The sequence below is a fragment of the Prunus avium genome, chromosome 3 (genome assembly GCF_965620075.1).
Source record: "Prunus avium chromosome 3, drPruAviu1.hap1.1, whole genome shotgun sequence".
Classification (NCBI taxonomy): Eukaryota; Viridiplantae; Streptophyta; class Magnoliopsida; order Rosales; family Rosaceae; genus Prunus; species Prunus avium.
In genome coordinates, this window is record NC_142286.1 from 7,682,870 (window position 1) to 7,706,037 (window position 23,168).

At 36.7% G+C, this 23,168-nt stretch overlaps 5 protein-coding genes across 5 annotated transcripts; 2 read left to right on the forward strand and 3 right to left on the reverse strand.

Moving 5' to 3' along the window:
- Nucleotides 1-2,487: 2,487 nt before the first annotated feature.
- LOC148295533 (uncharacterized) lies at nucleotides 2,488-3,636 on the forward strand. Its single transcript, XM_088250509.1, has one exon. The coding sequence runs from the start codon at nucleotides 2,488-2,490 to the stop codon at nucleotides 3,634-3,636; it is 1,149 nt and encodes a 382-aa protein (XP_088106635.1).
- A 200-nt stretch (nucleotides 3,637-3,836) lies between these two features.
- Nucleotides 3,837-5,100, reverse strand: HP6 (histidine phosphotransfer protein 6). Its single transcript, XM_021975652.2, has 5 exons — nucleotides 4,961-5,100; nucleotides 4,714-4,844; nucleotides 4,462-4,605; nucleotides 4,214-4,286; nucleotides 3,837-4,106 (listed from the first exon to the last, which is right to left on the reverse strand). Exons 1-5 carry the CDS (start codon nucleotides 5,027-5,029, stop codon nucleotides 4,050-4,052), a joined length of 474 nt encoding a protein of 157 aa, XP_021831344.1. The 5' UTR covers nucleotides 5,030-5,100; the 3' UTR covers nucleotides 3,837-4,049.
- A 3,207-nt stretch (nucleotides 5,101-8,307) lies between these two features.
- LOC110771357 (palmitoyl-monogalactosyldiacylglycerol delta-7 desaturase, chloroplastic-like) lies at nucleotides 8,308-10,622 on the reverse strand. Its single transcript, XM_021975647.2, has 5 exons — nucleotides 9,821-10,622; nucleotides 9,559-9,699; nucleotides 9,307-9,447; nucleotides 9,103-9,209; nucleotides 8,308-8,678 (listed from the first exon to the last, which is right to left on the reverse strand). The coding sequence occupies exons 1-5, from the start codon at nucleotides 10,415-10,417 to the stop codon at nucleotides 8,483-8,485; spliced, it is 1,182 nt and encodes a 393-aa protein (XP_021831339.1). The 5' UTR covers nucleotides 10,418-10,622; the 3' UTR covers nucleotides 8,308-8,482.
- A 220-nt stretch (nucleotides 10,623-10,842) lies between these two features.
- PIFI (post-illumination chlorophyll fluorescence increase) lies at nucleotides 10,843-14,934 on the forward strand. Its single transcript, XM_021975648.2, has 8 exons — nucleotides 10,843-11,095; nucleotides 11,828-11,954; nucleotides 12,210-12,294; nucleotides 12,379-12,457; nucleotides 13,526-13,639; nucleotides 13,728-13,840; nucleotides 14,262-14,372; nucleotides 14,475-14,934. The coding sequence occupies exons 1-8, from the start codon at nucleotides 10,990-10,992 to the stop codon at nucleotides 14,592-14,594; spliced, it is 855 nt and encodes a 284-aa protein (XP_021831340.2). The 5' UTR covers nucleotides 10,843-10,989; the 3' UTR covers nucleotides 14,595-14,934.
- Nucleotides 14,935-20,023: 5,089 nt separating this feature from the next.
- On the reverse strand, nucleotides 20,024-21,700 carry LOC110771360 (phosphatidylcholine:diacylglycerol cholinephosphotransferase 1-like). The gene is made up of 3 exons (XM_021975651.2): nucleotides 21,128-21,700; nucleotides 20,677-20,814; nucleotides 20,024-20,570 (listed from the first exon to the last, which is right to left on the reverse strand). The coding sequence occupies exons 1-3, from the start codon at nucleotides 21,404-21,406 to the stop codon at nucleotides 20,253-20,255; spliced, it is 735 nt and encodes a 244-aa protein (XP_021831343.1). The 5' UTR covers nucleotides 21,407-21,700; the 3' UTR covers nucleotides 20,024-20,252.
- Between the last annotated feature and the right edge of the window lie 1,468 nt (nucleotides 21,701-23,168).

Here is a 23,168-nt window from a genome sequence, read left to right on the forward strand (position 1 = left end):
GGGCACCCAATGAATATTAAAAAGGTATGATCAATTCACTTATTTGAAGGAGTCAATTTGATTCGTTCCATGAAATTATCATTTGAATTGGCTTGTCATGTGTTGGAATGACTAGAGATAGTAGCATTAGTTTTACAAACGAAAATAATTGAAAATGAAACTGATGGCCATATCTGCCTAGTGGGGTCTCTTTTATAAAAATAAAAAATAAAAGAGAAAAAAGTTAAATTGATTTAGTTTTATCATATATGAACTTTTAATAATTTATTTTCAGGTACAATACATTTTCTCTTTCCCTTTGGTTAAAAGACAACCGATCTCCACCAAAAACAAGGTAAGTTTGATGAGTGGATCAATCAATCAGCCGCACATTTTATCTGAGCATGAACAGCAGTCAGCATAAAGATATTTACGCAGTGGGACTGGGCATGGAAATTTGAATATGGTCCACGCCTTATGTTTTGACCATCAAATAAAATGACAGAAACTTTCCCAGCCAAATTGATCGATTGATTGATTCACTGTTATACAGAGACTGAACAATCTAATCATATTAAGTTCTCTTCTGAGCAGATTTTGGTAACAAGTTTAAAAAAATAACCCGTTGGCAATTAATTAGAACAGCTAGGCATGCGCAGGGACGGACCCACAGTGGGGTCAATGGGGTCAAACGACCCTATGGACTCCATGAACGCAAGGTAGAAGGTCCCTTTGAAATGGTATGTGACCCCATGAATGGGTGAAAGAGGGAGCTGCAGAACTTGAGGAAGAAGAAGCTGAACAGGGGATCTGTTTTTTTTTTAAAAAGAAGCTGACCAAAACGGCGTCGTTTTGGCCCAGCTTCTAATTTTTTTTTAAAAACCGCTGACGCCAAAACGGCGTCGTTTTGGAGAAGCCCAGCGAATTTTTTTTTAAAATGCGCTGGCCAAAACGCCGTCGTTTTGGACCAGCTGCAACGAATTTTTTTTTAAAAGACCTGGCCAAAACGACGTCGTTTTGGTCCAGGTCTTTGAAAAAAAAAAAAAAAACAGATTGTATAACAGACCCTCTTCGACCAGACATACCCTCAGAGCTCCAAAACCCCCCATTTCCTAAACCTCAAACCTAAATCCCCAATCTCCACCTCCCACAAACCTTTAACCCTCTCCCCCATCAAGCCTTTAAGCCCCAACTCCTCCATTGCCGCCGCTTCCAAAGGCTTGCCTCCGCTTCCACCACCTCACAATTCAAGGTAAATTCTAACTCTAAACCTAAATTACTTAAATTGAATTTATGATTGTATTATATTGTTTTGATGGCTTATTATCACAAAAGGTCCCTAAGGTTTACGAAACTATCAGATTGCATCCTTAATGTTTTTTTGTGTCACTTATGGTCCTCAAGGTTAGTATGTGTGATCACAAATGGTCATTGCCGTTAGGTTCCGTCAAAAACTCCGTTAGTTTGCTGACGTGGCATATATACATATCACAAAACATCCCTGAGGTTAACACATCTATCACAAATGGTCCCTGCAATTTTTTTTAATTTTTTAATTTAAAATTCATAAAATTTTATTTTTGTTTTTTATAATATTTAAAAATATATATTGTATTTTAAATACATATGATACTATATTTTTGAAGATGAGGGCTCCACATATATGCCACACCAACAAACTAATGAAGTTTTTTTTTAAAAATAATCTAAAATTCATAAAATTTAAAAATGAAAAAACCATTTATATAAGGATTTTAACCTTGAGGACCATTTATAAACCCTAAACCCTTGATTTTTTTCATTTTTAAATTTTATGAATTTTAAATTAATTTTTAAAAACTCCATTAGTTTGTTGATGTGACATATATGTGGAGCCCACATCTAAAATAATATAGTGTCATGTGTATTTAAAATACAATGTATATTTTAAAATAATTTAAAATTCATAAGATTTAAAAAAGAAAACCAAAATTTTATGAATTTTAAATGAAAAAAATTAAAAAAATTTGCAAGGACCATTTGTGATAGATGTGTAAACCTCAGGGATGTTTTGTGATATATATATATATGCCACATCAGCAAACTAACGGAGTTTTTGACGGAACCTAACGGCATGGACCATTTGTGATTACACATACTAACCTTGAGGACCACTAATGACACAAAAAAACATTAAGGATGCAATCTGATAGTTTCCTAAACCTTAGGGACCTTTTGTGATAATAAGCCTTGTTTTGATTTATTGGATATGATATTGTTGAATTTTTTGTGGTTAATTGGTATAAATTTGTTGTTCTCTTTAATTGATTTTAGTTATTATTTTGATGAATTTATGTAGAATTATGGAAAGATTTTTTAAGAGAAAGTCATCATTGGGTAGTTCGGATAGTGTGGGTAGTTCAAGAACTTCAAGTTCAAGACAAAATGAATTAGATGAGGTTTTGGCTAATCTTCAAGCAGACCCGGGACTAAGAATTCGTATGATTGAGTATGATACTAATATTAGAGATGAGGTTCGAAGAGCATATCTACAAAAAGGACCTTGTCAACCTAGAGGTCATTCTTTCCCACAAAGTAATATCTGGGGTTCAACATGTTACCGACACCACTTCAAGTTCACTAAAGGATGCCATTGACATATTCTTTTCTTCTAATGGTTTGAGCTTTTCCAAGTTACGAGGACAAGGTTATGATGGAGCTAGCAATATGAGAGGTGAGTTGAATGGCCTTAAAACAAAGATTTTGAGAGAACAACCTTGTGCATACTATGTTCATTGCTTTGCTCATAAGATTCAAAGGGAAATGCTTACTTTTCAGTTTGTGTTTCACTTATTCTTAATGAAAGCTATATTGGGACTCACAAATGATGTGTCACAAGCATTGCAAAAGAAAGATCAAGAAATTGTGAATGCAATGGCTTTGGTGAAATCATGCAAGGAAAGGCTACATTGGATGAGGAATAATGGGTTTGATGCATTGGTTGAAGAGGTGTCTTCATTTTGTGACAAATATCATATTGATGTTCCTAACATGGATGAGGCATTCCTACTTCCAGGGAGGTCAAGGCGTAATGCTCCAATAAAGACAAATCGTCATCATTATCGTGTGGAGCTCTTTATTTATGTCATTGATGAGCAACTTACGGAGTTAGATGATCGTTTTAATGAGGTAAATACTGAGTTGCTTATTTGTTTGGCATGTTTGAGTCCGAATGATTCATTTGAAGCTTTTGATAAACAAAAGCTACTTCGTCTTGCTCAATTTTATTCTCAAGACTTTTCGGATGGGGATCTTTTGGCACTTGAAGATCAACTTGAGCTTTATATTCATTATGTGCGTTCGAGTAGTGATTTCTCTGACTTGCAAGGGATTGGTGATCTTGCAAAAAAAATGGTGGAGACAAGGATGCATCTAGCATTCAATTATGTATATTTGCTTATTACATTGGCTCTAGTTTTACCGGTTGCTACTGCTTCAGTCGAGAGGGCATTTTCAGTCATGAATATTATCAAAGGTCCACTTCGGAACAAAATGGGAGATCAATGGTTGAGTGATAGTTTACTTGTTTACGTTGAGAAGGATGTTTTTGATTGTATTGAAAATGAAGCTATAATGCTACGTTTTCAAAATATGAAACCTCGTCGTGGCCAATTGTAATTTGTAATGTTGTTTTTTACATGAATTATGAATCAATGTACTATAGTTTCATTTTCAATGTTATTTTAATCTTTAAAAAAAATTTGAACTTTTACACTATGACCCTACGAGCTAAGAATCCTGGGTCCGTCCCTGGGCATGCGTGCATGCATAGTACAAATCAATTTCATTCAAAGTTTACAACCAGGCAGGAGGACGTAGGGAATCTTAATGACTGAAAAAGAATGACTCTACAATAAAAGGCTGGTCGGTGGATGGCAGTGACATAATTAGCCATGCATATTCTCGACGATCTAATTTTCTACTATCTGCTGCTACTGTTTCAGTGGTGGTGGGGTCAAATTAGCTTGGTTTTGAGTGAAAACCTGAAGCAAATTAGCAAGATGGCCGTACTGGGTTTTATGGCAATTGCTTTAATTGTTCTGCATCGGGTACCTAACCCCAGCTGCCAAGACTCGTTGCTGCTCTATCTGCAATGCCAATGCCATACAAAAATAATCAAAGCTTGAGATTGAGATAGATAGAGATATATGATGATCATAAATGAAGGAATAATTACTAGTTTAATTGTAATTACTTGGAATAATTCATGCAATTTGTTCTTGAGGTAGCAATATTCATGTTCTAGCACCTCCAAAGCTCTCAGGCACCTGAAAAACGTACATGAACAAAACCCCATATGAGAATTAATATCAAACACCATAAACAACATGCCTACGTACTGTTATTGTTATTTGTATAATCTCGTAGAGAGATAATACATACGCGTCGTGGGTTATTAAATTAAAGGAAGAGAAAAAGGTGAAGGGTGACTGACTGACTGACCCAGCACGGTTGTTGTGTTCAGAAGCAGCGCGAAAAGCAACGCAGACGTTTCTGATTCTCTTGGCTCCAATGCTTGAGCTGCTTCCCATAAACTGATTCAAATGTGTCCCCATTTTCTTGTAGTCCGAGAACTCTCTATCCATCCTGATCAATTCAATTCAATGTTCATATCACCGACCCATCAACCAAAATTAACCAAAATTAATCAAAATGAAGAGAGAGAGAGAGAGAGAGAGAGAGAGAGAGACTCACAATAATTCTCTGAGATTTCTTAAGAGCTTCTCAGACTCATGAAAGTAGATGTTAACAACTTCAGAAACAAAGTTTGGGGAGCTCTCATCTTGGAGCTGTTGAAGCTGCAAGAATTGCTCATCCAAAACTCCCTTTACAAACAAGAACATGAACTATTTTTAATTTATACAATTAATTTTGATTAATCATACAAATATAATAATTAAGCTCCAATGAAATGTTGAAGATGAAGAGAACAAGAACCCACCTGGTGAAAGAGCATTGCGAGCAACCGATTCATGTCGGCTCGCAACCGATCAACACCCAACCCCAACATCCACACTGGCAGACCCGTCTTGGCTGAACAAACAATAAAAATGAGCAACAAAATATTGAGATCAGATTTTGCTTTGCCTCACCAGCAGCTTCAGGGTTTAAGGGTTTTGTTGTGTTTGTGCTCTTTCACTTCATCTATATATATATAAGCGGGAAAGCCCACCTGGGATTTAAAGCAAGTAGTGATCCAATTGGACCCCACTCTTTGCCTATAAAATTAATTAAACAAATTGTTTAATAAAGTAATTAATCTTTGCCTATATTCAAACCCAAAATTCTTAAGAAAGATTTGAATAGTTTCAGAGCGTGCAATGCGGAACATACCGAGGCGAATGTGGGGTATCAACCGGACCAGCCTACAAACCACAGGCCTCCAACTCAACTTACCCATAACAGGATAATACTATTTTGTCATCTCGGATTAATAACATAATAATATGTTGAAAAATTATTCTACATGTCATTGCGTTACTGGCCGGGAATTTGCATGAGAGTTTTTCTCCAACTCAACTCAACTCAGTTTAACAACCTAAACCCAATTTAAATTAAATTAAATGAGACTGAGAGTGAGAGAGGGAGGTGGTGACCTGCTGTCCCCGTAGCCAGTGAGCCCGCGTGCTGTCTGTTGTGGCAGGTTGGTGCGGCGGTGAAGCCTCACTCCCAGCCGACAACTGCCTGCACCGGGTTACTTGTCAGTCACTCACTCCATATTCCATTCCACACACACACACTCCCATATAAAAAAGAATAAAAATAAGTGGAAATTAAAGCAACCCTTTTTCCATTTTTGACATATTTTATCTTTTTTGATCGAGAAAATGTTGGCTGGTTGTTGTTGCTTTCTTTTTGGGCTTTTCCCGCTGCCAGAATTGGAGAGCCTGCTCTGCAGCGAAGGCAGAAACTTTTGGTTTTGGGAATGGGAGCTCTGAAAGAAAGAGCTAGCTTAGCCCCCCCGGTAAACAAGGTTCTCAGTGCACTGTGCACACAAACCTGGGGGTGACAAACTCTGGGATGGGGTTGACACGTGGCAAAATGGGCAATGCTTGCTCGTTTGAGGAGCAAGCATGATGAAGAAGGGACTTTCAAAAGGAAGATGCTGATGAACAAGCACAAAATTAGAGGCTTAATTTATTCCATTTTATTTGTGTCACTTATTATTTGCATGAGAAAGAAGAAGAAAACCACTCATTTTGGTGGGATTAAATTTTGATTTTGCTAGTTAGTAGTGGTGACTTTTCTTAAAGTTGTAGCCAATCCCTTTTCTATTCATTAGGTGGTAATAATGAGTAATGCTTTGTAAATCTCAAGTTATAATGGCCCAACTTCATCAAAGGGCTCTTTGGACCTATATACATATTGCCCTAATCACTACAAAACTTTTCCAATAATTATGTGACCGATGGTAGTTATTTCGGTTTTGAATTTTGGATCCTTTGAGAGCATCTTCAATGGAGATATCAAATTCAAAATGTTAAATTTGAATTTGATGGCTTATGTTTGACACTTTGAAAAAAATTTAACTTCATTCGAAATGTCAAATATCATATTATTTTATTATATTTTAAAAAGCTAATGAGGTCCATATGATGCAGAAAGTTTTTAAAAGAGAATAAATGATAGTGGGGTCTATGACCGAAAGAATAATTTGGTAAATCAATTAGTATGACCCTTATGCAAGGATATATGAAAGAGAGAGAGAGATGTCCTTCCAATTTTCTTTTTGCAAGAGTAGTTTTAAATTCAGCAAATTGAATGCAGCAAATAAACGTAGCAAAGAAACAGGAAAATGTTATGGAGGCTTCGAATATTCACCTTTTTTTCTTCTGTGTCTCGCTTCTAATAAAAGTTTCTTAAAACTTTAAACAGAAGGCTTTTATCATTGAATGAAATAATTAGCAGACCAAAATGCATGAACATGCAGAGAGAATATAATTATCTTATATGTGTCTCGAAATGGTAGACATATTTTTTACTTACTCTGCACAAAGTGTGCAGGAACCATCCTAATCTAGATTAACATATATTATGGGTTTAACCATAGTTCATTTTATTTTAATATGTGAAGCATGTTATTTAATTACTTTGTTAATAACTACCTCGGCTTGCTCACGTGAAAAGCATGCTTTGACGTAAGCAAACTCTATCATAGATACATGTCCATTTTTACTTAGATAAATTGGATGCAGGACACCAATTCACTTTTAAGAGGGATTGTCATCAACGAGACTCGAATTTGGGCTTTGATAGTGAAGAGAACGATTCTTACTAACTCAACCAACCCTTGTTGATATTTTTCATTTATTTATTGTGTGTGAAGATTTATATCTTTATTTTTAGGTAAAGAACCTAAAATCATTCTCAAATTTGTTGTTGTTTAATTATAGGTCATGTAAGTCTCGAGATACAACAACATTGGGATAATAACACTTCAAAACTAGTTATCATTATGCAACCAATATTGTATCATATGAATTTGTACTGCTAACTAGCATGCCAAAATTATTAATCACTTTTACTACTAATGTGGTAGAGCCAAAATGATTAAAACCCAAGAATCTTTTCTTAAACAACTTTTGGTGCTTTTGCTTATTGGATTAGAGGAACAATGCATGTAATTTATGTAAGAAAATAAAGAAAGAAAGCATGCTCTTTATTTTTGTGTGTATTGACGTAAGCAGACCATTGGGTAAGGCACAAAAATTGCTTCTTTATAGGAAGCACTTTTCATGGCGATTATTTTTTTTTTCTAACCCATGAAAACATTAGGTGCTTTTGCAAATATAATATGAAACCGTAGACTTCATAACCATGCTTCTTGTGCTCCCGTGCTTATTTACTATGGCCTTTATCCATTCAAGACACATTCTTCCTTTTTGTCTTATTACTAAAACTTTTTCACTCTTTCAGCTTTGAAGTTCCGAATGCTAGTACAAAAGATTCCTAAATTCCTTAGACCCTATGGGGTGTGTAAAGAGTACTTCATCAGAAAGCTATGGGGTGGGATTATTAGGAGGGTGTTTTTATATTATAGTAGAGATGAAACTCATTGCTCGAGATAGTAAAAAATTTGAACCCATTTAGTCTGAGTTTGTGTTTTAAAAACCCTCTTTTTCGGGTAGAAGTTAGACAAATTGATTGACATAGCCACTTAAAATTGTGCCATATGGCAAGGAAATAGCGACAAGAAATACCAACTTATGTGTCACTCATATCATTTGTGATTCCTATACATAGTATACGAGAAATTTTATGGAACCGGCACATATATAAATTCCTCAATGACAACATAATTTTGTGTGTATATATATCATATATGGAGTTGCTTACACAAATCTCTTATCAAGAAAAGGATAAAAAAAAAACTACACAAGTCAATGCTCAAACGGCCCTTTTCATAGAAAAGAAAAAACTCAAACGCCCATGATTTACTTGAAATTCACGAGGCCAAGCTTGCTTAGTTCAAAGCCATTCTTTGTTTGTGGGCCTCTGTGGGTAACTTCACATCAGTTGCCAATCCAATAGCTTGGAGAAATCTCACAACATACCAAGTCATGTCAAGCTGCCACCAATTGAGGCCATGTCTAGCTGAATATTCAAAAGCATGGTGATTATTGTGCCAACCCTCACCAAATGCCAATAATGCCACCCACCTGAAAGTAACATTTCTTTTAGAGTCCAAACTATCTAAAATTTAAAGAAAATTCTCTCAAATACTATTATTATTGTAACAAAATTCTCAAATAGCATTATTATTGTAATATTATTTGAGAGCCTTTCCCAAAGCTAGACTAGCAATTAAGCCCAATTGGGCTTGAAGTCAGCCCAAACCCATGAAGTTGAGTGGATTAACAACAAAAAGGTCCTACATTGATATGGACAAATTTCTAGCAAATTATGTTGAGAAAATGTACACATCTACAAATGAAATTTTGGGTGGGAACTTCCCTATCATAGACCGAGTGGTAAACTTTGTCAGGTTAAAATTGTGACATTATACTTTACCACTCGGCATGTTGTGAAGTTCCCATCCAACTTTTTCTTGAACTTTTGGAGGGTTTAGAGATATAGTAGTACCAATTGTTCCTGGACAAGTCACAAGTATTCCATGCTTGCTTTCCCCACACGTGGCAAGCCGAGTTAACGAGCCAAGTAATGTGGTATACCCATATAATTCTCACACCCTGCAATAGTTAATTTGCAACAAGATGATGTCTAAGACTGTTTGATAGGCTCACAAGAAAGGCTTTAGAAAAAGCCAAAAATGAAAGCCATTCTTACCATTCCCCACACAAGGAATGGGAATCCTCCCATTGCATACAGTAGAATTCCAAGAGCAATGGGGTGAGCAATGTAAGTTTTCTGAATGAGCTTATAGAAGGGCTGCTTCTCTAAATCCCCAGCATTATTTGATCCCCCACACTGAAAATGTTCAAGCATGAAATATTCATTAGAAAGAAGAAGAAGATAGAATAAATTTATGTTTTGCATATAATTAAAAGGAAAAAAAAGAAAAGAAACAGAATTTCATACCCTTTCAGCCACAGAATTGGTATCAAAGAGCCAACTAATGTGACTAACCCAGAAACCTTCAATTGGGCTATGTGGGTCTCTCTCTGAATCACAAAACTGGTGGTGGTACCTATGTGTGCTCACCCAATCAATTGGGCTCCCCTACAAACCCAAAAATACAAACAATCACAGAACAGAACCATCAAAACTTCAGAAAAAATGAAATTAAAAACAGAAAAAAAAGAAGCCATCTTCCTCAGAATCAAATTCAAATTGCACCCACCTGAAGTGCTTGAACTGCACAATAAGCAAACAAGTATTCAAGCCACTTGGGGAGCTTGAAACTCTTGTGTGAAAGATTCCTATGATAAGAAAGAGTGATGCCAAATAGACCAGTCACAACATAAAGTGCCACTGCCACCCAAAAAGCTCCCCAATTGAATTGAAAAGGTGCAAAAAGACTGAGCAAATGCATTGCCAAAACAACACCAGCTGTGGCCATATCCCTTAAGTTCCATTCTCTCCCCATAAACACATTCCTAGGCCTCTTCACAATCACATCAGACAATAGAATTCTCCTATAATTCCCTGGCTCTGTCTCTGCCTCTGGTTCTGTGGCTTCAGACAAAGCTGCATTGGTACTTATTGTTGGTACTGTTCTATAAGAATTGGTAAGCAAATGGCTGAAAAGCTTTGTGCTTGTTAAAAACTTATTGGGTTGTGATTGTTTTGAATCATAATGAACAAAATTTAGGACCTTGGAACTCTGAGGCAATGGCCTGAACCCCAAAACGGGTCTTTCTGGCCGGTTAAACGTGTGGTGAAGAGGGAAACAATGGTGGGTTTTGGGATTGGCCGGTGGTGATTTGATCAAATCCATGGAGGAGGAGGAGGAGGCTTGTTGGGGTTTGATACTCAATTGGGTTTTTAACAAAACCAGCAAAAATTAAAAAAAAAACTCTACAGATTTTGGGGTTGAGGTTTTGGTGGGGCAGAGGGTTTGTGGCTTTGTGGTGGAGTCATGTTTCTTAGATTTTGTTGAATTTAATTGTGGACTGAAAGGGAGAGAAAGAGACAAGAGGGATTATATGATAAGGCGGCGTTTGCGTTTTTGGGCTTTTGGGTTGTGTTCAGATTGACAGAGTCTTTAAGATCCAGATATTTTTTATCCCATTTTTACAAAAAAAAATTTCTTTTCAATTTTGTAACATTTGTTCTTATTTGTTAGAAGGGTAGGATATTTCTGTAAAATTTGTGTCTCAGATTGCTCCTCTGCTTATTTGTCATTATCTCCCTCCTCCAAGTATCTATTTTTCTTCTTCTTCACTGTACACTTGCCCAACTGATGAGGGATTAAGCTACAACTCTCTTTCTCTCTCTTTCTCTCTCTCCCTCTCTCTTTCTTCTTGCTGTGTGTCTTGGCAGTTGGGGAAAAGCAAGAAAGTGTGATTCATGGCAGCAATAAAAGCGTCAATCTTTGCGTCTTCAACACAACCTTTTCCAACCACACCGTCCATTTTTAGAAGCAAAGCAAGCCCTCCTGTTTCAAACACTCTTGGTATGTTTTTCCTTCTTAATTGGTCTCTGGAACTGCTTCTAACTGTTGGGTTTTTTTATTTATTTATTTGCAGACTTTGGATTCTAGAAAGAAATTTAGGTAGCTTGCACTATAATATGCCACCAAAAAGAAAAAGTGACTTTGGAAATCACAACCAAAATTGGTTTGAAATTTGTGGACAAGCTTCAATTGCTGATTTTCTACTCATAATAGTTTTATCTTTACCTTTGAGTGCTGGCAATTAGAGAGAGGGCTTCTTTGAAGTGGGTCCTTGAGCATGGTGTTTACGTGTCCTTTAAATGATAATAATTCATCTTTATCTAAGTTGAAAATTTGAAAAAGTCATCAGGATTAGATGCCACTATAAATTTATCTTGGTGTCAGCTCCCAGTTGCTTTCCTATGATAAAATGGAAGAGCAACAGGGCATGCAGAAATTCAATCTGCTAAAGCCTATCTCATCACAGAGTTTAACTAAATTTGAACAGGTTTGATCGTTTACTGATTTTTCTTTTCTCTTTTCTTTCTGGGTGTTTCTGATAGTATCTAGAAAGCTGTTTGCAATATCAAACATGTTTGATTTGTCGCATGATCAAAAAAATTGTCTGTTCATATTTTGATTTCTATGCTGCACAAGTAATAATAAATGTTTTCTGTTCATATTGTCAGATCAAAAGATTTATGTTTTTAGATTAAGACTTCAAATTCTTAACAGCTCTACAATCTAATGCAGCTAGCAGTTTTAAGGGATTTTCATTGCCAAGGTGTCCTTTGATAAGGAAGCAAGTCGTCAAGGGCAATGGGAAAGTTAGTGCTGCTGCAGCAACAGTTGCAGGAACTCCTGTGGAGGAGCCCAAAGAGTATGAGTTTTAAGTTTCCCTTACTGCAACTGCATTACCACATCTACTTATTATTGCTAAATCTTGACTTTCTTTTTCTTTGTGGGATTTCCAGTCCATTTGGTTTGAATGATGAAATGAAATGTCATCTGCATTTTACATGGGCATGGTGTCTGAAATAATTAATCATGGCCCAGCATTTCAATATATTTCTTTGCCTCCTCCTTGAGAAGCTGATTTGTAATCATTTTAAAATTGTAAACTCCCTCATTTCAGGATCATACTTCCATCATGGGCCATGTTTGAACTTGGGAGGGCACCTGTATATTGGAAAACCATGAACGGCCTTCCTCCTACCGCTGTAAGTATTGCACTGGTGCACAACTCCTTTGGGTTTTCGTTATTGCCATTCTCTTATACTAAAAGCATTCACAAACTTTGACAGGGAGAAAACCTAAGGATTTTCTACAACCCAGCTGCGAATAATATTGTTCCAAATGAAGAATTTGGGATTGCATTTAATGGTACTTTTCATACACCATGTTCATATGTCTTATGCCCACTTACGAGTGCAAACCAATTTGATTGTCTATAGCTTGTTTTTATGTTCACACATGTTTCTCTACTATGTTTTTGCCATCACTCCATAGCTGCATAAACTCTTAGACTACAATAGTTGTCTAAACTACTAATTCCTGTACAAATTCTTTTTCTCCCCTTCCAGCATTGATGTTCCCTCTTGACTTCACTTAAGAGCCATGAGGGATTTTTAACTATGCTCAAATGAATGATTTGGTGTTTGTCTTGACTCCTAATGCTGCTTCTATGGGCTTTGGAGCTTCGAAATTCTCCCAAATTCAGTTACTTAATTCATGTTTCATTAATATGTTCTTCTCCTCATGCCCTAAACAGCATAAATTTTTGAACTACTAGTCTAAAAGAATAGACCCATGACAAGTTGTTTTGGTTTTCCTTCTAAAAGAATTTGTAACAATGCTCAAATAAATGGTTTGGAGTTTTGTCTTGGCTCCTTATGCTGCTTCTTTGGGCTTTGGAGCTTCGAAATTCTCCCACATTCCATTCATGTTTTTCTATTATGCTCCTCCCTGATTCCCTAACAGCTAAGCTTGTGAAGTAAAATGGTAGTCATGTAATCATATCTGCTTTATAAATTCCATTATTTTTCTTCCAGCATTATTGTTCCCTCTTGACTTCACTTATGAGCCATGAGGGATTTTTAACAATGCTGAAATAAACGATTTGGAGTATGTCTTGGCTCCTTGTGCAGCTTCTATGCCTTTGGAGCTTCGAAATCCTCCCACATTTCAGTTACTTCATTCATGTTTCTCCATTATGTTCTCTCCCCTACCCTCTTTGTTTTTCTTTTGTAAAACTAAATTCCAGAATATTGTAATCATGTATCATTATAATTCATAATTTGTTATGTTTAACTGACAATTTCACTATTGTAACCCATTGATTGGTTATGTCCTACTTTTGCTGCTAAAAGAACAGCTGAATTTGCCCTGCTTTTGGAAGTGTTAATGTCACAGTTGCATTTCCTTGACTTGGTTGTTTTCTTGTCCTCACAGGAGGTTTTAATCAGCCTATAATGTGTGGTGGTGAGCCAAGAGCAATGCTTAGTAAAAGTCGAGGCAAAGCTGATTCCCCAATATATTCCATTCAAATATGCATTCCCAGGCATGGTTAGTATCGTTTGCTTCAGTTCATTTTTCAATTTTTGGCCATATAATTTTGTTTTTCCTAATGGACTGACGGATTATAATTATGCAGCCCTGAACTTAATCTTTTCATTTACAAATGGAGGTGATTGGGATGGTCCTTACAGGCTACAATTTCAAGTTCCTAAGGCTTTGAAAAACAAACCGATTGAATTCTTTAATGAGGTAAAAACATTCTGTCAAAGTTTTAAATCTACTATCTGTAGCTTCAAATTCTTGACTGCAATTTTTTACTTTATGCTGCTCAAAGCTAAGTTCTAGGTTAAATGGATAATGAATAAAGTTGAAAGCATTAAGAAAAATATGATTTTAGAAAAACTTGGAAACTGGGCAGAGCAAGTGGTTCTGAAATACATAATTGACTAGTTAGAAGCTGCTGGTCAAACAAAAACTATAAGACAGGTTTGACAGGTGTGTAGGATTTTAGAAAAATAGATAGATGTACTTTTATTTTGATACTATCAAGAAGAAGAATTGGTGCAGTACTTGTGATATCTGCTATCAGAATTACTTGTTAACACCAATAATGGACAATGCAATTAGTTTACTGCATCCTGAAAATGACTGGATGATGAATTTATGGCAGGGATTAACAGAAGAGTTGAGTAAAGACGGCGCGTGTGAAAGAGCAATCTTTCCCGATACTAGCATTGTTGTAACAAGATGCACTATGATTGGGAATTTGAATGTTGAAGGAGTAAGCAAATTGTTCATATTCTCAACTTCACTGGTTTCTTTGTCCCTATAATCCAAGTGTTAAAGCTATTTTCTAAATTTAACGAGTGTCATGTCATTGCAGGGCGATCGTTGCAACCTTAATCTCGTACCAGGATGCACAGATCCTAGTTCACCCTCCTACGACCCGCTTGCCAATGTAGATGATGGATCATGCCCAATTGAGCCAGATTCTGACTCTTGAGTAGTATTCTGCAGTTAGTACCTGCCCTTCTCGCTCGTAAATATGTCAGTGCGTGCAATACATATATATGGTGTCAATGTCTGGAAAAGGTCTCTGTCTTGAGGTATGGTGGAAACTATACTGATTTCCTAAAGAAATGTGAATGTATACTAGTTGGATATATCAATTTTAGAATCTTGCCCACCAGTCAACTCTAACGAGGAAAAGAACTAAAACACATTTGTGTGTGTGTTTAAACAGAGAAGAGGTGCATGAAAATCACATTGAAAATGCCATGTTTAAAGCAGAAGATATTATGAAAATAACATGACAGCGTGCGAATTGACATTTTTAGTTGTCATGATGGATTCTTGAAGATGGAAGTTCTTTTCGAATTACCAAAATACATGAATTTTAATCCCTTACGACAAGGATTTAGGCATGTGAATGTTGCGATGCATGCCAGTCTCTTCTCTTTTTTCTGTTCCAAAATGTGAGGTGGGAAGGTGAAGTGCTATAAGCCCACAACTTTAAAAACCCAGATTCATACCACCACTATGGGCAAACAGACTCCCCAACTATGCAACTGCCTATTGATTGAAGAGTCATTATGTAGTGTGGGCCTTATACGTGGCTCGTAGGTGAGGTTCTATCTCTTAATTGTTGGATCATGCTAGTCAATTTGATCCAACGGTTAAGAGATATGGTCTCATCTAAGAAACGTATATAAGGCCCTCACTATATAGAATTTTTGCTATTGATTGACAAAAAACATATAAAAGGATATGAAAGTTCTTCCACAACTAAGATTGGAAATGGGGAGGAGCCGAACCCCATTATCCCCTCTAAAATCTGTCCCACTGTACGTTCAAAACTCTCTTTTTCTTTCTGTTCCTTTTACAAACTTTTTAACCGGTTGTTCACTTTAACAGTGTGACGGATTTAAGAAAGGATAATGAGATTAGGCTTCTCCCCATCCCCATATCCAATCATTGCTGTACAAGAGTTTATATAATAATTTATATATTTTTTTGGGTCAATGGATTAGTTAGCTATATAATGGAGGGGTCATTTCACCCTTTCTTATACTAAAATGTGAGCGCAGTCATTGGATTTCAAAAAAATATTTCGGTGTTTTTTTTTGTCGAAAAATTTTCGGAGTCATTGATAGCACTTTGTTGGTACCAATTTTATTACAAACACAAAATAAAATCATGAAACCCCCAAAACTTTTATATATATATATATATATATATTTATTTATTTATTTATTAGAAAGCAATATGTATTACCTCACTGAGAAAAACACTTAAATGTTGACCGTAAAACCTTTTTGGCCTAACACGTGGATTATTTGGAATAAAATAATCGATGGCTGTATGAAGATGGTAACAAAGTCGTCCTTTTGGTGCGAGAGTTGTGCAAAGGCGTGCCAGCTATCACGGTCACTTTTGGCCTTGATAGCAATGAGTTAGCTCGGTGGAGTATATGATGGATAGCACCTTGGATTCCGACTTCGCCAAGTTATTATTGCTGAGTAAGGAACGTGGTCTCGGCCGTTGGGCTTTTAGCTTGGGTAACGAAGCTATTGGTGCCGTCTGTGCTAGTTGAGTGCTAGTTGAGTGCTTGTGTGATTGCCATGTTCGGTGAAGAGTTCGGTTGTCAAGATCTCTCAAGTCCTCTTTGAATTATTAACTAAAACAAAGGTTAAGTGAGAAACCAAGGTGGATTGGATGGTGCTCAAACGAAAATTCTGATGAACATAGTTGTTTGTTGATATAAAATATGGATGATTACAATGATGGTGCTCGAGAGAACATTGAACAAGCCTCAAAGTTTCTCGATGATATAACTACATGGTTCCTAGGAAAGCAATAAAATTCTACCTAAGTTTGATTTGGGAGGAAATTTAAGCAGCATTTTGGGTTGATTTTTTTGAGATGTTGAGTGTTTAAAAATGAAGTATAAGGCCATCTCCAATCTAAGAGGCTAAACCCAAAATATCCCAAATTATTGTCCAAAACCTCTCCCAATCCAAGAAAATGAAGGGGCCAAAATTTGGGAAAACCCAAAATTGAACCCAAATACCAGTCCAAATATTGCCTGGACCCAAAACTATTTAGGGGAGCCCACCAATAGATGGCACAGCCCATTTGCATCAGAAAAGACACTGGGGCCAGCTCTGCTGGCTTTGTCTGCTGGCTCATACCACGTGTCTGCTCCTAGTGAAGTGGTCGTTGCAATTCAAATGTCTCTTTTTTTTAAATAAAAAAAATCTAATAGTAATGTTTAAAAAGAGACTGGGGCCACGCTGCTGGCTTTATTCCAGCTTTAAGTTACCGTTGCAATTCAAAGGCAAAAAGTCATTTTATGTCCCTGTGGTTTACCACTTTTACCATTAAGGTCCCTGTGGTTTCAATTTCGTCACTTTTGTCCCTGTGGTTTCAATTTGAACCAATTTAAGGACAATTCCCAATTTCTGATACTTATTGAGGGGCATTTCGGCCCAAACTTACAGCACCTCCCCAACCACCCTACAGCCACCCAGCAGCCCCTCCAAAAACTTATCTCTGTTGTAAACCAGCAACAAACAATGCTCCATTTGAATTTGTGTTGATAAAAATTATGGCCATCTATACATAAACATCAACTAACAAAATCATAATCGAGCGGGTCTTAGGATTACACAAGGGAGATACATTTCTTTATATTTTTTCTGAACCCAAAGAAAAACTCACAATTATAATCATAATCCATCTCATTTCTTCATAAGGGATGAAGGAAATCTCCAACCAAAACAGAAAAACAAGGTAGCTAGAGCAAGTCTACTTCGGTCTTTTGTAAGATTCATAAAAGTAGCCTAGGATTACAACAACATCATCAATTGTAGCTCTTGCTGCACCTTGTGCTAGTGTCACAAGCTTTGATAGTTTCTTATTATGTAATTCAACATAATCTCTAAAAAAATTATTATTGAAGGTTGTATAATGGTACCTCTCTTTGTACATCTCCAAGGAGCATTGTTTGTTGCTAGTTTAGACAGTGGGATTGTCAATGTTTACAACAGGGAGGAGTTTTTGGATGGGCTAGTGGCGGTGGAGGTGGTTGGGGAGGGGCTGCAAGTTTGGACTGAAATGCCCCTCAATAAGTATAAGAAATTGGGAATTGTCCTTAAATTGCATCAAATTGAAACCACAGGGACAAAAATGACAAAATTGAAACCACAAGGACTTTAGTGGTAAAAGTGGTAAACCACAGGGACCAAAAGTGACTTTGCCCAATTCAAATTCCCTTTTAAAAAAATAAATAAATAAAAATTCTAATAGTAACTTTAAATCAACGATCTAGATTAAATCTAAGCTATTTTAACGATAAAAAAAAAAGAATCCAACAGCTGAAATTTAAATCCAACAGTCAAAATAATATTTTAAATTAAGCCCCCTCTTCATAGGCAAATGTTGCCTCCTTCAAAAACTGCGAACTCCAAAAAGCTGCCGAGAAAATCAGCCACTGTCCAAGCTGTCGAAGAAGATGTCCTCTCAATGCTATGTTAGACCTCGAGTATTCGGCCTTCATACTTGTGGACTAAAAAGATGGTATGGTCTTTGGGCCAATCCTGCCTATTTTGGGCTTGGTCCAAAATGTCACAGCTGTTGAGTTTTGGGCTCCACCTCTGTTCGACTCCCACAGGAGTGCACATTAATTACCAATCAGCTGCTTTTCATTCAAGGAAGGGCATGATTAAATCTACTATGATATTATTTCGCGGTCTCAGTTTGTTTTAAATTTGGGCCTCCCCACTTCTAAACCCATCTACGTGATTTAACAGGCCTCGCCACATCACTTGGTTTTTGTGTGAATCCAATCGAAAAATTTTAGGTATAAACTCAAAACAATGAAAATACTTTTAAACCCTATAAAGCACTTTTGTATACTTTTATCAATTACTTATGGGAAGAAGCATTTCCCATGTCCTTCTCTAGAAAATTACTTTTAGTGATTTTAAGTAATTCTAGGGAGAAGCACCTCCCATGTGCTTCTCCATAAAATCACTTAAAGTGATTATTTTGAGAAATGATTCTCTATAAAAGTGATTATTGGCCTCTCCAAAATCACTCCCAAACGAAAAACACTTCTAACCCTGCCAAAACTACTTCCAAACACACCTTGAAGAACTTTTGCACAAGAGTAGAAAGGAAATTAACAAATGAAGAATGAGATTTTTTAAAGAAAGAAAAAACAAAATACATCCTAGAGGAAAATTATAAATAAATATATAAAAAAAACAACAAAAAGGCCCCTACATTGAGCTCTCTCTGTCTCTGTACAATAATCCAAAACACATACTTTCTTTTATTTTCTTAATTAGATTTTATCAAATAAAGTAGGGCAAATATTCAATTATGCTTTTAAAAAAATATATTTATTATTCTCCAATATGGAGGTATTTATACAAGTACAAAGATGTGTTAACCCAAAGTAAAATAGGAAATATATCTAAATTACAATAGGAAATAAATCTTAATTATAATAGGACTAGACAAATAGATAAGTAACCAAAATCCTAACTAAATAAACACTCACCAACACTCACCCTCAAATTGGGGCAAAGATATTCCACATACCCAACTTGACAAGTGAGTTATAGAACACCATACTCGACATTGACCAATCGAACAACTATAGAGAAGGTCTTGTCGTAAACCATGAGTTAAGCAATAGACAAACCGAAGCAAAGATTGCAATGGAAACACAAGAGCGAACCCCAATAAATAGGGCACATAGCAGAACATAGAAACCTTGTGTACACGGCAGAACACAGAAACCCTGTGAGCATAGCAGAACACAGAAACCATGCGAGCACAACAGAACACAGAAACCCTACGAGCACGGCAGAACACAGAAACCCTACGAGCACAGCAGAACACAAAAACCCTACGAGCACGGCAGAACACAGAAATCCTGCTAGTACGGCAAAACACAGAAACCCTATGAACACTGCAAAGAACATAGCCACAGCAACAACAACGGCAATGACCATAGAATGGAAAGAGAAGCAAGCAAAGTCAACGTCAACGACGGCAGCAGTGGCCACGACATCAGCAATGACAACAACAGCCAAAGTGAAGGAGAATTCCTCCACATCTACTTTTCATAATTCACACAAACACAACTTCTCTTCACTCCCTTTATCCCCCTGAAGAGAATGGTATCTTCATGGGAAAGAAAAATATATCCTTCTCACCCCCCCTCCCCCTTTGAAGAGGAGGGATTGTTGAAGTCAAGAAAGAGGAAATATTTCCATGGGAAAGAGAAACATATCATTTTCACTCCCCCTTCCCCCCTTGAAGAGGAGGGGAGGAGAGCACTTAAATTGCAAGGAGAACGCAAGCATAGGTTACAAGAAAACCTAGGCTCTTATACCATGTCAAACAAAGTAGGGCAAATATTCAATTATGCTCATTTTTATTATTATTCTCCAATATGGAAGTATTTATACAAGTACAAAGATGTGTTAACCCTAAATAAAATAGAAAATATATCTAAATTACAATAGGAAATAAATCTCAATTATAATAGGACTAGACAAATAAGTAAGTAACCAAAATCCTAACATAGTAAGGAACCAAAATCCTAATTAAATAAGGACTCGCTAATAGATTTGACCTTTCCATCTATTCACATAAAGAAAGCCTCTTTGGTACCATTTGTTGTAGGTGCTTTTGATCTCTTGCTTTCTTCATACTTGCCTGCCAGAGAATCAAAGAGAAAACCAGCCCCAACCCCCACAGCCAAGTCTATTGTGTAGTGGCCCCTTGTCCCTAGCAACCTCAGTGCTTGTAGCACATTCAGTGCATCAAATGTCCATGCCATTTCCCACCTCTGCATTCTCCTCATGTCCAAAGATGCAATCACACAACCTGCTACATGCCCTGAGAAGAAAAGGAAAAAAGACACATTGCCAACTGGGAAGTCTGCGCGGGACCCCAAAAATCCCTTCCAACACAAAATTTGAAACACAACGCCCAAAATGTGAGATTGGTCAGTAAGTGAGTAGCAAATGTGTGTGGGATATGTAGATGAATATTGATGGGGATTTTACCTGAGGCAATGGAAGTTGGGTAGAGTAGCCAAGGATGCCCCGGCATGTGGACATGAAGAGCGCTGAGATTGTGGCTCTTGGCCGGCCCTCTACTAGCCATGTCCATAGAATATATGTTATCTGCATTCCCACAAACACCTAGAGTAGCAAAATGTCATTCAACTTTGCAGTATTAATTTGCATAGCAAATCCAGTGTCTCTAGAACCCAAAATTGTACAGAGAATCAAAGTCTCTGAAATCTAGGTAGCTCACAGTTTCCAAATGCAAATGCAGTAAAAATAAATCACAAAAAAAAAAAAAAAATGCAGCCTCTGTCAGAAATGTGATGGTTGTTCTTTCTAAATATGACAAAATAATTAAATTCACAAATCACAACAAAACCTCACCATATAAGATTACAAGTTACAACTCTACATAACAAGACAAAATAAAGATAATTAGAATTAGTACCGTGTTAAGACCAGCAAGAAATGTATTGAGCTTGGGCTTGGAAGCCAGGAGGAGGTGGAGGGAGCGCGTGGTGACGAAGCCGACATCAAAGGGCGGAGACGACGAGGGAACCATGCCGAGCGTGAACTCGACGCTCCCGAAGAAGAGGAAGCCCATTGCGAAGATACAGGGTATCCAATAGTGCTTGGCCACGTAGAGGACGTCATGCAGCCTCCAGGTCATGAAGGAGGCCTTGCCGCCGTAGACATGGAGCTTCTTGGAGGAAGAAGAAGACGACATGATCAGGTCCTGCTGCTTTTGTGCCGAGGCTTGAGGGCTGAAACGGCGCCGTTCATTTGGAGGGGCAACTGAGAGGCTTTTTCTCTTACTCTCATGGTCAGGCTGTGGAGTGGATGCTCAACTGACACTTTATTCCTTGCTTTTCTCTGGTTTCTTCTTTTCTTCTTTTCTTCTTTTCTTTACTTTGCTCTTGTTTTTCCTTTGTCGGACGACGGATACCCGTAGGCGACTCCGACTGGATACTCGTGAACCTGTACCCGTACCTGTAACTAGTTGGGTATCTTGTGCAAAACTCCTCTTCAACATGCTCAACTGTCTCTCACATATATAGCAAGTAGCATCCATGCAAAAAGCGCACACACATTTATACAAAAGCTACAAAATGTTACACAAAAAGGAAATAGAGAAGGTACAATTTGGACTATGTCTAAGTATTTTTTTCTTTTTTTTTCTTTTTTTCTGGTCGAAACTATGTCAGAGTCTTGGGACAAAAAAAATATGCTTTTATTTATTTATTTTAATTTCATATTTCTCTTTCTAAAGTGTTATGTTGCCCAATTTAAAATTAATTAATTCTATTTTCTAGACTGGATAATTTTCCAATTATTCCTAAAATTGAACTTCTATGCCGTTATTTTGCCCGTTTAAATTCTAATTAAACTAAATAATCTTATGGCTTTATATTTTCCCGTTTTTCTTGAACTGTAATTACTAGAGTCGATTATACCTATTTATATTCCTCTGGTCTATGTATAAACAACTAAGGACAATTTGGACTTGAACTTTAACATACCTTGAAATACATAGTTGACTAGTTAGAAGCAGCTGGTCAAACAGAAACTATAAGACAGGTTTGACAGGGTGTGGAGGATTTTAGGAAGAAAAAAAAAAGATGGATGAACTTGTGAAGAATTGGTAAGGGTCTTTGCGGGGATTCGACCCTAATGGGTCGGTTATGAAGGACAAAAAACGAATATGAGGATGGGTACGAGGAATTTTTTGGGTATGGTGTTCGGGGAGGGGCGGGGATGGTATTTTTGTCCCCAACCCGAACTCTCCCCTTTTAGAATATATATATATTAATTTTTTGATGAGGTATATATATTATAGTATATATAAATATGCTATTAAAGTGATTGTACCGACTAAGTTTTATATTATTATATTATATACTTATATGATTTATACAAATCTTAAGCCACACTACTTATTTATTTAGTTAACTTCTAGTACATATATAAACATTCTTATATTGCCTTATAAGTATATATTTTATATATTCATTATTTTGCCTCAGTAATTTTTTTTCTTCAACAAAGTAGTTATATATTGATTTTTTCTTCCGTAATGGGGCAGGTCGAAAAACCTATTCCCCAATGAAGGTAGGGATAGGGAATCCCTGATATAGATATTACAGGTATGAAGACGGAGGTGGGGAAAAAAAGCTTAATGAGGATGGGAATGGGAATGGCATACCCACCCCCGATTCGACCCATTGCCATCCCTACTTGTGATATCTCTGTTAGAATTACTCTATAAACACCTTGTTTGGACCTAAAATGGAAAGAGGCCCATTAAGGGATATTTATTGCCAAATGGGTGTTGGGTCGGTCCATATTGTAAAATTAAATACCCAAAGATTGAAACAAAAGGTCGAATTAGCCCAATGACTCTAACTTATTCAGAAAAATTCGTCGTTTATATTTATATATAAAATAAAAAAAAAGTTTTTACCCCGTTAAAGGTGTGACTTCCCAAATTA

Coding starts and splice junctions, on each gene's coding strand:
- LOC148295533 (XM_088250509.1), top strand. CDS start 2,488: ATGAGGTTCGAAGAGCATATCTACAAAAAGGACCTTGTCAACCTAGAG.
- HP6 (XM_021975652.2), bottom strand. CDS start 5,029: ATGTTGGGGTTGGGTGTTGATCGGTTGCGAGCCGACATGAATCGGTTG. Junction 4,287..4,461: donor GAACACAACAACCGTGCTGG/GTCAGTCAGTCA, acceptor TACGTTTTTCAG/GTGCCTGAGAGCTTTGGAGG. Junction 4,107..4,213: donor AATTGCATGAATTATTCCAA/GTAATTACAATT, acceptor TTGGCATTGCAG/ATAGAGCAGCAACGAGTCTT.
- LOC110771357 (XM_021975647.2), bottom strand. CDS start 10,417: ATGGATTTGATCAAATCACCACCGGCCAATCCCAAAACCCACCATTGT. Junction 9,448..9,558: donor CCAATTCTGTGGCTGAAAGG/GTATGAAATTCT, acceptor GAACATTTTCAG/TGTGGGGGATCAAATAATGC. Junction 8,679..9,102: donor GACTTGTCCAGGAACAATTG/GTACTACTATAT, acceptor TGTTACTTTCAG/GTGGGTGGCATTATTGGCAT.
- PIFI (XM_021975648.2), top strand. CDS start 10,990: ATGGCAGCAATAAAAGCGTCAATCTTTGCGTCTTCAACACAACCTTTT. Junction 11,096..11,827: donor TCCTGTTTCAAACACTCTTG/GTATGTTTTTCC, acceptor AATCTAATGCAG/CTAGCAGTTTTAAGGGATTT. Junction 13,841..14,261: donor CGATTGAATTCTTTAATGAG/GTAAAAACATTC, acceptor AATTTATGGCAG/GGATTAACAGAAGAGTTGAG.
- LOC110771360 (XM_021975651.2), bottom strand. CDS start 21,406: ATGTCGTCTTCTTCTTCCTCCAAGAAGCTCCATGTCTACGGCGGCAAG. Junction 20,815..21,127: donor TTCTTGCTGGTCTTAACACG/GTACTAATTCTA, acceptor TTGCTACTCTAG/GTGTTTGTGGGAATGCAGAT. Junction 20,571..20,676: donor CCCAACTTCCATTGCCTCAG/GTAAAATCCCCA, acceptor TTGTGTTGGAAG/GGATTTTTGGGGTCCCGCGC.